The sequence below is a fragment of the Diplotaxodon limnothrissa genome, linkage group LG15 (assembly GCF_057381915.1).
Source record: "Diplotaxodon limnothrissa isolate DT_005_m linkage group LG15, D_limnothrissa_male_GT1.1, whole genome shotgun sequence".
Taxonomy (NCBI): Eukaryota; Metazoa; Chordata; class Actinopteri; order Cichliformes; family Cichlidae; genus Diplotaxodon; species Diplotaxodon limnothrissa.
Window position 1 is genome coordinate 14,087,841 of NC_140610.1, and position 13,123 is coordinate 14,100,963.

Sequence of the window (13,123 nt, forward strand, 5' to 3'; positions counted from 1 at the left end):
AAACAAGCAAGTATCTGTTTTTAAACGGCAACAACCGTGTGAATTAAGCAAAATCGTGGGAATTCCCTGATGGGAAGCTCTTCGCTCTGATTTCGGATATAAAGTAGCCCGTTGCCCGGCGCATTGATCGACACTTTTCACAGATCAATAATTGATCCACTCTCGGAAAGCAAGCTAATGGTTACATGTAAACATTCACTGCAGAGGATGTGTTGGAGAGTCAGCAGTTTAAAAGACCTACGGGATTATTCAGGATGCAGGGTGAGGAGATTTAAGCGGCGGCTCTGGTGGTGAGCTTCATAGCCGTGAACTGTTGCATAGACTACTCCTGCCTTTAAGCGTCCAGAGTTACTGTAACGGTGATTTCAAGTTCACTGGAAAGCGTCATTCGTCGCTGATCGTATGAAGCACTAAGTAAAACCCCACGAAGACACTGTTACGAAATACAGTGACATTATAAAGGCACACTATGAAATATTCGCCGGGCTAAACGCTATTTTAAAAGTGCAGACGATATTATTTGCAAACTCTTAACGGAAAACGTGACAAAAGTGGGACAAAAATATCTCCACAGCCTGCATCCCGCCAATGTCGTGCCGCTGTGGCCAATCTTATGAGTAGTTGTTGTGATTAGACATCTTAACGTCGATGATACATTGTTATAAACAGATTACTTACCAAATCTTAAAACGTGTGGCATCCCGCGAGAGTAACCAAGAAACAGCAGCAGAAGCGGGATCAGCCTGAGGTTGGACCTGAAAGCAAGACTGGTTATCATCAGATGATGGGAGGTAATCTTCATGTTGTTTTAAAAAAATGCACAGTGGTTATTCCCCTCGGTGCGCGGGTTCGATTCCCTCGTAATTCTTCTACGGTTGTTGGGCAAGGCAGGTAACGGCGGCCCTGGATGCGCAAGATCACGGCATGGTCACTTGCGCTTTCCCTAAATCCATTAGCAGTCCCGGCATGATTCCTTCCCCTTCCCGTTCTCCTCTTCCTTCTTCACTGCGCCAAGAAACAGCAATCCTCGGGGTCGCGGGACGGCGGGACATCCATGTCGAAGGGTACGGATCCAGTGGGGAGGAGGGAGCCCAAGCATGGGCTATAGGTGAGGAACTGGAGTGGGTTGGAAAGGAGCTAGACAGCGCCAAGCAGAGGATACAGCAGCGATATGCACCCCCCTATGAGGCGCTCTGGGTTCCTTGCGCTCCCATTATACTGCACTGCTGCACAGGCTCTGACGTCGAGCCAAGGTTAGTATTGTGAACGCGCAACAGAGAGCGAGAGAGAGTGAGCGCGACTGAGAGAGAAGGGGAGAAAGGGGAGATGGAGATAGACTACAGATAGAAAGACGGAGAGACATGCCGAGCAGGGAGGAGGGAAATAGAGGCAAGGCAAGGCAAGTTTATTTGTATAGCACAATTCAACAACAAGGTGATTCAAAGTGCTTTACAGAGACATTAGAAACAAGAACAAATAAAAAGCATGATTTAAAATTGAATAAAACAAGCAAATAAACTAACTAACTAATTAACAAACAAACAAACAACAGCATATAAAATCAAAACAGATAAAATCAGAACAGTAGATAAAATCAGTAGTTAAATGTAAGTTTTGAAATTTAAGCTTAAAGTGTGGATTTGGTGCTTTATTCAAATGCAGCTGAGAACAGGTGAGTCTTCAACCTGGATTTAAATAAACTGAGTGTTTCAGCTGATCTGAGGCTTTCTGGGAGTTTGTTCCAGATATAAGGAGCATAAAAGCTGAATGCAGCTTCTCCGTGTCTGGTTCTGACTCTGGGAACTGATAAAAGACCGGATCCAGATGACCTGAGGGATCTGGATGGTTCATACTGGGTCAGGAGGTCATTGATGTATTTTGGTCCTAAACCATTCAGAGCTTTATAGACCAGCATCAGAACTTTAAAGTCTATCCTCTGACGGACAGGCAGCCAGTGTAAGGACCTCAGAGCTGGACTGATGTGGTCCACTTTTTTGGTCTTAGTGAGGACTCGAGCAGCAGAGTTCTGAATGAGCTGTAGTTGTCTGACTGATTTTTTAGGTAGACCTGTAAAGATGCTGTTACAGTAATCAAGCCTACTAAAGATGAATGCATGGACTAGTTTTTCCAGGTCCTGTTGAGACATCAGATCTTTTATCCTTGATATATTCTTGAGGTGATAGTAAGCTGACTTTGTTATTGTCTTAATGTGTTTTTCTAAGTTTAGGTCTGCATCCATCACTACACCCAAATTTCTCGCCTGGTTTGTGGTTTTTAGATGTATAGATTGAAGTTCTCTGGTGACCTGTAATCGTTTTTCTTTGGCGCCAAAGACTATTACCTCAGTTTTGTTTTTGTTTAGCTGGAGAAAATTGTGGCACAACCAGTCATTGATTTCCTCAATGCATTTACCAAGAGCCTGTACAGGGCCTCGGTCTCCTGGTGACATTGTGATATATATTTGTGTGTCATCTGCATAGCTGTGATAGTTTATTTTGTTGTTGTTTATAATCTGTGCCAGTGGGAGCATGTAGATGTTAAACAGAAGGGGTCCCAAGATGGAACCTTGGGGAACTCCACATGTGATACTTGTCTGCTCAGATGTGAAGTTACCTATTGATACAAAGTATTTCCTGTTTTCTACGTATGTTTTGAACCAGTTTAGTACAGTTCCTGAAAGACCTGTCCAGTTCTCCAGTCGTTTGAGTAATATGTTGTGGTCAACTGTATCAAATGCTGCACTGAGATCCAGTAAAACTAGGACTGACATTTTTCCACTGTCTGTATTCAGACATATGTCATTAAACACTTTGGTCAGAGCGGTTTCAGTGCTGTGGTTCTGTCTAAAACCTGACTGGAAGGCATCGTAGCAATTATTCTGTTTTAAGAAGTAACTGAGCTGTTGGGAAACTGCTTTTTCAATGATCTTACTTAAAAACGGGAGATTTGAGATCGGCCTGTAGTTGTTCATTTGTGTCTTGTCAAGATTGTCCTTTTTCAGTATAGGTTTGATTACAGCAGTTTTTAGTGATTCTGGAAACACACCTGATAATAAAGAAAAGTTGACAATCTGTAACAGGTCTGACTCTAAAGTCTTTGAGACCTTTTTGAAAAAACTTGTTGGCAGGACATCTAAACAGCAGGAGGAGGAGTTCAGTTGACCTAAGATGTCCTCCAGGTCTTTGCTGTTAATAGGTTGAAACTGTTTCATGGTGTTTAAACAGTTTTTTGGTGGACACAGTACATATCCTGGATCTGCTGTTGATGTACCAATTGCTTGTCTAATTTTTTGGATTTTTTCAGTGAAGAATTTGGCAAAGTCATTGCAGGCCATGGTCGAATGAAGTTCAGCTGCCACTGACACAGGAGGGTTTGTTAGCCTGTCAACTGTAGAAAATAAGACCCGAGCATTATGGCTGTTTTTAGTGATGATGTCAGAGGGATGGAATGGCAGAATAAGGGAGAAAAATAATTGAAAGCTAGCAGTGTAAAACTTTAATTCTCTCTTCGTACCACGTTTCTAGGAAGCTGTTTCCCAGTTTCCTCTCATAACTTGCCCACCAAGTTCGCAGGCATTTATAGGTGTGTCTATAAATGTGCAATCGTTAAAGTGCACACGGTAATGGTAGCTAACTTTTGCAACCAGTTCAAATCACTACCAGGTTTGAATGCACCCATGAAGGCAAAGTAAATCTGAGACAGGAGGCTCTGGACTATATAATTATCAAACAAAGTTATGCCACTGATCAAATTAAATTATCTTGTAACCGAAGTGGCATGTGATAAAGGGCAAATGTTAACTCTATTTAACACTCGATTAGTACGTTTCCGCTTGATCTCTCTTCAGCACCACGGCCAGAGACAGTCTAGTCAAAGAAATAAGCAGCAATCTCACTCAGGGTTCAAACAACCAGCAGTGATTTAGCACTTCAGGTATTTTTGCTGAATTCGGCAGATAAAGAAAACACTGTAAAGCTTATACACCGCTCTAAATGGCCATGCACCGTGCACAAGCGATGTGATGTCAGCAGGATAGCTTTGCACTGATCCCCCCCCCCCCCCCCCCCCTCCTCCTTTGCACCCCAGTGGGATATGTGGGCCCACTTTGTGTTTTGTCATTCGTGACTTCCCTTTCAGAAGCTCTTTTACGGGATTTCAAGCATCAACCTTCCGACAATTTTCACCATCATTCCAGAAATGTGGGAGGAGTGGAATGAAAGGAATTAAAATTGGCAGAACAGCAAATCCGTAATATCGACAGAAGCTGCTGAAAGGCACGAATATTTAACCTATGCAAATAACTCCACTTTAGACTTGAAAGCCTTCCAGCAACAGACTGTTCTCAAGTGCGAGCCATCCTCCGAAGTGAAGGTGTGTGCGTCATACACACAAAGACTCCACCGCTGGTTAAATTTCACGGGGAAAGACATCCAATATCTGCTGAGCATATCGCGTTTCTATCTGATTAACGGGTTCAAAAACAGCCTCTATCCTATGCTACGCATTGCACCGAGAAGATGGATATCTGCCGCTCTTGCGTATAGGCCTGTGCTATTGATTTAACACTACATGCACCTTATCAGCATCCGCCCTAAATGGGCAGTTCTTCATGGGCCAGTGCATCAGCTGGAGGTATAGGTAGAACGGCGCACAGCCGCCCAGAAAGGGTGGAGGTCCCATTTAATCCCCACGGAGATGTGAAAGGAGCTCTTTGATGGGCGCCACCAGAGTCCAAGCCTGGATGAACACAGTTATTGTGTGGCTCGAGTGAGTGAATGGCTGGCCTGTGCGCGCGTATGTGTATGTTTGTGCGCGAGTGTGTGGTTAAGGGGGGGGGGGGGGACGACGACTCTAAAATAAAATTCGCTGGAATATTTATTCATGGCCTTACAGTGTATGACCTTGGCATGCTTTTTTTTTCAACCTTCACAAATGTCACTGAAATGTTCTTGAAGTGCACTCACATCGCCGTTTATTGTTCTTTTTATTAGACTGTAAAAGTCGTAGTAAATCATGAGCAAATGTGTAGATAAATAAAGGATACTGACACCTACACCCGCCTTTTGTTGAAGTGCGACTCTATTGTACTTTACAAGAATTGCCAAATCCCCAAAACAAATACAAGCACATGCATTTAATAGTGACGAGTGGGCTTTTTTCAGCTAAAGGATCCGCGAATTAATTTACATGGGCTCAAGTAGGTGGTGTGAACACTGACTTTGAGCGTGTGTTGGTTTGCGTGGGTCTGCACACCAGCCCTCTGCAGTGTGAGAATATCAAAGAGAATGGCACTCGTGATGCTACCATCTGGACCATTAGCATAATTATGGAGAAATTCAGGGTTTCCATATAAGTCAGCAGAGCTTCACACAGCATGAAAGGAATGCTTATTGAGCTCCGAGAGAAGACATCAACTGACAGGCACGCTGTTTTCCTTTTAAAATTAAAGCGCCCTCTGGCCTAATACTAAGGCATTGCAAATGCGTTAAGTCCTCAGGTACCTCCTCACTCAATGCATGCAAATTAATGCAGCAAGAAATGATTGCGACTTAATTTTCTAATCAAGAATCTAAATAATATTTTAAGCCCGAACACAGGGAATGCATGGGCAAACATACAATTTCCACTGCACTAGATTAATGCTTTCTGTGTTGATCTTGATCTTCGTTTTCAATTAGATGTCTCAGGTTAACACCCTTTTTCACTTCCCTGAAAGCCGCTCAGGTGGAGATAACTGTGTGTGAACCAGTTATAAAAGGGGAAAGGAGATGGGAATATCAAATAATTGCCACATTATGATGTTAAATGACTCTTGCTCCTTTAGCTTGTTGTGACTAATAGGAAAATACCCTTGTGCCATTTGGGAAATGTACTTTCTTCCATCTATGATCAAACCTTGTCATTTTTGAAGAAGACCACAAATTAGATGAGTTTATACACACCCACTCGCTTGTAACCCGTGGAGGGTTCCATGTGAGCTGGCTGGTGTGTTTATTCAAACGCCATTCATGCACTGAGTAATGCAAAGGGGACTTTATGCAAAGGAGAGATAACCACTGCTGAAAGCCCTCTGTCATTCTCTCTCTCTTTCTCTCTCTCTCTCTCCCTCGCTTTCTCTCTCCCCCTCTCGCTCTCTCCCGCGCAGGCATAGTGGTGGAAAGATAGCATTGGCGCAGAGAGGGGAAACCATGGAAACGAGAAGCTGATGCACTTTGAATGGTAAGACCTTGAAAGAGAAGACATTCATTCAGTTTAGTAGCCCAGCACTAAAGACTCATCTCTACAGCATTATTTTGAATACCCCAAGTTATTTTAAAATGGTTGGCTCCAGAAAGGCAACAATGGTCTCAATTCATCAGCACATTGTTCCGTGATGACTGTAACTAACACTTTGGTGAGCCACACAAGGGCCCCTACAAGGAACACATACTCTTTCTTCATTGGAACTCACAAAGATGATTTGAACCTGTTCTTTTTTTGTCAGCGACAGTAGCACTGAGTTCGCAGTGTACTGTGTTTACATTTCCCATTTGTGGACACTTCCTTTGAGCGTGGGGAAGGCAGCCCTGGGGCCTGTTCTTCGTACGTCGCTTACTACATCCAAGATCAAATGACACATCCAAGATCAAATCATCGCGCTAACCGTGAGCTCGCTAATCCGGTTCCCCGAACACACCTGCTGTTGACGATTACTACAGCTGGACGCAGTAATGTGACATCACTGGGTGTAGTAAAAGGGGCTACGCATCGATAGTAGAAACATTGATCGGCAACCCTCTGATTGGTCGGCGAAAATGTCGAAGGAGTGCGCTCGGCTCGGTATTTTTCGGCAGCAGAGCAAGAACTCATGAGTGAGGGATTTCAGGAGTTTCAGAGTTTAATTAAAACGCAAGAGAACACTGCAAAGGCTGCAAAAGCAAGGAGAGAGGGCTGGCAGAAAGTTGCTGACAAATCAAACTCGTAGGTAATTTAATAATAATAATAATAATGGATTGGGTTTATATAGCGCTTTCCAAGGCACCCAAAGCGCTTTACGATACCACTATTCATTCACTCCCACATTCACACACTGGTGGAGGCAGCTACGGTTGTAGCCAGGCTGCCATATCGCGCCATCGGCCCCTCTGGCCAACACCAGTAGGCGGTAGGGTAGATCTATCATATGACACTATATTGTCCAATATCATATGGCATTATATTATATTATAATATGTTATATTATATCCCCTTTCACATTAGAGCCACAACAGGACCCACAAGAACATGGGAACAAGTAAAAGTGGAATACAGGAGTATTCTACAGAATGGTAATATTTATCTCTTAGATTGCTTTGCGTCTCTTGGCAAGGTAATACTGGCCTGTAATACTCTGTTAGTTTGTTCATAACAGCAACCAAGAAAAGGGCAGAGGAAAAAAAGACAGGTGGTGGTCCTGCACCCCCTCGTCAACAAGTTGGTTAAGTGAATAATACCCTCACGGGAATATCGATATCTCTCTATGAGCACACTGTCGCGCTGAGCTAAAGGATCCTGTCTGTCCCGCAATATACGCTGAATTCTGAGGACTCTCCTTATCAATCTTGCACCTTCCGCAATGGGTTGGTCGCGTATACGGACAGGACATGGCTGCGACAGGCTTCCCAAATCCACCTTCGCTTTTATAGCCGTGGTCTCTCATCTTGATTACACGAAGTAATTTACAATTACTACTCTGAAATATGAATTACATCTGTAATAATCACATACATGTAATAGAATGTTAATAGTACATTTCCCTTTTTTAGGAAATGACCTGTATGTATCTGTGTGAAATCAATAAAAGGATCAAGTGCTGCATTATCTTTAGTTACATTGATAATATTTATTTATGGTGAAACAGTGGAAAAATATCGCTGTTGCTTTCGTATAAATGAAGCGGACATACCTGCGTGGCCGCGATCTAATCCTGTTTACATAAAGTAAACCTGCTCCCGAGCAGGTTTACGCTTACGGCTCTGTTGCTATGACAGCAAGTCCCGGATGAGCTTCGGGGAACCGACTGATCCAGGATCACGCGAAATCGTCAACAATCTAATCCGGCTAACCTACTTAGCGAGGTACGAAGAACGGGCCCCTGGTCTATATGTCTTGAGCAGTATTGTCAATGAGGTGGGATCTCAGTGGGGAATACATTCTTCAGAGGCGACAATTAGTCAAGTGAGACAGTAATTAGGACCTCTCTGCACACTGTCACTTCCAGTTAGTGCTGATGGATGCCCACAAATCCCCCCCACGGCAACTAGACTCAGGCAGACTTACTGGTACTGCGCTCTGACTTTATAATGTGACAGCCATCTGTAACTTCTATCTGCCATATTACTTTCAATAATGGCATGGTAATTTACTCAGTGCAACTATAGTTGAGAACTATGGTCAATTTGTGCCCATTGTGGTAATGTGCCATGATAGATCGTCACAAATAACTAAATGCTCTGTACCCTGTAGAATAACTAATGATACAGCAGCTCAGAATAATTTGAAAATCAAATTTGTACTCATCCGCCACTCTATTCAATACCTTTATAGAAACTAAAATTAATGCACCCTAATGAAGTTCGACTGCATGAATTTTCATGCAGTTAGACTGTGTGAGTAGTGCCTTCATGAATTATATATTGTATGCTCAATTTTTGCTCAAAATATTTTAAATAGGCAGCGTTAATTAAATTTTGATTCCATTAAACTGAACTGCACACAGAGCAGTGATCCTGACATTAGCCCGCCTGCCCTGTTGGGTGCACTTCATGAAGGTGATGCGCACCCTAAGGTGTTCAGTTTCAGTCGCAGTTTCGTTAGAATAAGAGACAAAACTGCTGCATGACTAGTTTAACTTTAGAGCATGATCATTTAAAAATGTTATTGTTCAAACTGTCTGGCAAAAACCTGGGAGGCAAGCTTCTTCTATTTGCAGGTAATTGATTGCAAAGGTAGGCGATTTCATAAGTAGCATATGCCATGCATAATATATAATAAACTATTTAATTTAATAAGCTGATAATCATGTAAGGATTATGTGAAATGCAAAATCAGTTGTCAAAGGTATCACGTAACAACATAGACAACTGCCAAAGCTATTTGTATGAAGCTAGATAACATTTGTAAACAAAAGCACACAGCACTTGGGTTATAACCCAAAGGCTTGATGATATATTTGAGCCTATTTAAGACACAATTTTATTGTGCAAGTACTGAAGCTAAAACCAAGTAACATTTAATGTCCAATTATGAGTTATATTACATATTATCTGTGAGTCAACATTAAAGTTATTTCATTATTGGTTAATGAAAATAAAGTAGGCATGAGGAAGTCTCCTTATTTAGTCACAGTAGGTGCTGCAGTGTAGCAGACAGTGCCACTACCCAGTCAGGTTATTATACGCAGGCCATTTAGCGTCTTATTTTGTAACCACTGGACCCCAAAACTGTCTTGGTATAGTATGGATACTTGACTATCTTAGGTGAGAATAGTGGTTCTGTTATTAAATTGATAAAAGAAGCTAACAGCTTAACAATATTTGTAGACACGTGGCAAATTGAAGGAAAAATCAAGTGTCTAATCGATGTGTTAGGTCACCACATGCCACCACCACAGTTTAGGTAGAGCTTCACAGGAGGAATAGAATACCATTTTTCTAAGTCACTGGTGTTTCTATGAAGGTGGTGGAGAGAGGGCTGTCTAACATGTCTGTCCGAAATCACCCTTAAAGCTTTTCACTGAGCTGAGACCTGATGAGGGTGAAGACCACAGCATACGATTCACATCATTTTCCAACTCATCAAACCCTTCTGTTACTCCCCCTCTTATCCTATGAATGAGCACTGTGTCATCCTAGTACAGACCCCTCTTATCAGAATGGAAACGTTTCCTTTCAGGATGAAGGTGATCACTCAGAACAACTTTGTACTGAGTGACTAGTGGACCCCAAACATGTCAGCACGGTGCTCCCTCCAGCATAACAGAATAAGTGAATCACCTCACTGTGGGTTTTAAGCACTCAGGCTTTCCCTTGAATTTGTTACCCGTCCATAAATGCTGAATTACCAGGCACAAAATGGTAGTCTGTGTTAGAAGTTACCCTAATGATGGTGTGATCAATAATAATTATTTGGTGCTGTTCAACCTTAAAAGTAGTTTGAAGAAATGTCAAATACCCAATAAGCACTGAGTGCACCACTCTTAAAGAGTCCTGGTAGAGGTTAAGAAACACATTATCTGGGTCCTTTCGGCTGCGCCCTTATTTCCCAAGGGGTCGCCACAGTGGATGGATATGCATATTTGATTTGGCACAGATGCCTTTCCTGACACAGCTCTCCCATTTATCCAAACTTGGGATTGGCACAAGGAGTATAGTAGCTTAAATCCTCTGAATCTTGGTTTGTGTGTCATTCTGGTCTCAAACCAGAGACGAGACAAAGCGTAAGGTGAATCTGTTAACTACCACCCCAAGAAACCCATTAGAATGAAAGTCACAATATCTAAGAGCTGCTGTTGCTGAAATATAAACAATAAACAGACATTTTAAAATCAAAGCTCCATTTCTGCATTTGTTTTTCTCAGTTCTGGTGTATGATGCTATGTTTTGAATCATGCATTTTTTTCTATTTATTGATTTATTTTTACAGTGGTTCAAATGCAATGATTTAAACAGTGCTTTTGTAGTAATGCAGTCCTACCATATTAGTGCATTTATACTGCAATGTAAAATGACAGTCGTAATCAATAGAGGTTATTGCCACAGTAATTTCAGCCTCTACACCTCCATTGTGATTGTAACCTTGATTTTCACAATATGGGTCTTTTATAGAGAAGATGACTTAAGATAAGGAAAAGCGCAGGTGTAATCAGAAATATTAACAGAAACGTTTTTGTTTAGCTCAGCAGCTCCGGGGCTGTGCTCTCGTGCACACTGGTTCACAGTCACGGCCTACTGAGTCACTTAATTGTGACTGAGGCATTATAAATGTTCTTACTTTCTTTTAAAGTAACTTAAAATATAATGTACACATTCACCAGCATACATTCACTGTGGTGTATACATCTAACAGTCACTTTATTAGGTACACCATGGTACTACTGGGTTGGACCTCTTTTTGCCTTCAGATGTTTTTTTATTTTATTTGGGGCTTTGTTTTTTTTGTTTTTTTGTAGATTATACAAAGATGCTGGAAACATTCCTCAGAGATTTTGCTCCATATTGATATTATAACATCACAAAGTTACTGCAGATGTGTCGACTACACATCCAGGATGTCAATCTTCCCATTCTACCACATCCCAAATGTGCTCTAGTGGATTGAGATCTGATGACTGCGGAGACGATCTGAGTACCAGTGTCATTTTGAGATGATCCCACTGTGGTTATAAAGGGAAAGACATCTTCAGCAGCAATAGTCAGGTAGGCTATGGTGTATAAACAATGCTCATTTTGTACTAAGTGTGCCAAGAAAATATCCCCAACTCCATTACATCAACACTAGTACCTTGAACCATTGAGAAAAGGCAGGATGGAGCCATCCTTTCACATAGTTTACATCAAATTCTGACCCTACCATCTAAATGTTGCTGTAGAAATCAAGACTCATCAGACCAAGCAATGGTTTTCCAATCTTCTGTTGGCCAGTTTTGGTGAGTCAGTGTGAATTGTAGTCTCAGTTTCCTGTTCTTAGCTGACAGGAACAGCACCCAGTGTTTACTTTCTGCTCCAAGGTTTGATGTTTTTAGCTCTTCTGAATGCCTTGGTTGTAATGAATGGTTATTTGAGTTACTGTTGCCTTCTTATTAGCTCCAAGCAGCCTGGCCATTCTCCACTGACCTTTGACATCATCAGGACATTTTCTCACAGAAAACTGCTACTCGCTGAATAGATTCTCTTTTTCACACCACTCCCTGGCTGTGTGGAACAATCCCAGTAGATGAGCAGTTTTTATAATACTTAGACCAGCCTGTCTAGCACTATCAAGCATGTCCCATTCACAGTTAATTAAATCCCAGTTCATTCTAATGCTCAGCTCCTTCCTTCAGAAGATCCTCTTGACCATGTCTACATGCCCGAATCCACTGAGCCGGTTCCACGTTTGATTAGATGTTTGGATTAATGAGCACCTGACTGTAGTCTTCCAGTGCACACCCAGTTTTGAATCATATGTGCCTGATTAGACCTTTAAAGAGGCTTAAAACATAATATGTTAAATATAACTCTGGATCCATATGCTTCACATGTTTTTTTGTTTTTTAAAAAAAACATCATAAGTGCAGAAAAGATTCATCAAGGCTATACTAATGAAACATTATAGTTCATATTGCCATAGAGATTTAATATCCATTGAAACATTACAGATTATGATTCATTGTGCCACTTAAAATGAATGCTTCATTAATAACTCAAATACAGTTTATTTAACACATTTTTGGTTTGAAATATTGGTCTGAAAGGTTTGTAGCAGTTGTAGTCAGCTTGGATTCATCCCATAATTAGTGGAAAAGATGCCCCACTTTTTCCAGAGCAAGAAAGTCCAAATGTCCACAGAAAATTCTCAGACTTCTCCTGCTGCATAATCCACCTCTATCCATCCTTGTGCTCACCATGGACTGTTTTTTAATGTATCATTGTGGTAATATTTATGGTTCTCAGCTGAAATTCCTCACACAGTAGCCTCTATCCGACCACAAACAATTGTAAATGAATAAATATTTTCCTTTTTAAAATTGATTTTGTATGAGTTGTTTATATCTTGTCAGGAAAAATAAATCCTTTCTGTGCGCTGTGGTTTCAGATCTTAGGGAGAGAAAAAAAATCATGCATATTCACAGACACACGCGCGCACCCACAGCAGTGAGCCTGGCTGATTGGATGGTGGATGGCTGGAGTTGTTATTATATAGCATCCAGCAGAGTCTGGTTTGCAGGATAAGGACATCCTTACAGGGCATTTCTCAGTGTGAACGATGAGGAAACAGCCCCCTGTGTGAGCGAGTGGATGTGTGTGCATATGCATGTGTGTGAGAGAGAGAGAGATAGTGAGAGCCAGTGAGGAAAGTTTGAAAGAGAGGAACAGACAGAATGTGGACAGATGCATCTGTCTGC

General features: G+C 41.7%; 1 protein-coding gene across 1 annotated transcript in view; it reads right to left on the reverse strand.

Moving 5' to 3' along the window:
- Positions 1-802, reverse strand: part of LOC146617237 (glutamate receptor ionotropic, kainate 2-like) — a 63,820-nt gene extending 63,018 nt beyond the window's left edge. The window contains exon 1 of the mRNA XM_085372849.1: positions 679-802. Coding sequence (XP_085228975.1) covers positions 679-802 — 124 coding nt within the window. The remainder of the gene's footprint in view (positions 1-678) is intronic.
- Positions 803-13,123: the final 12,321 nt, after the last annotated feature.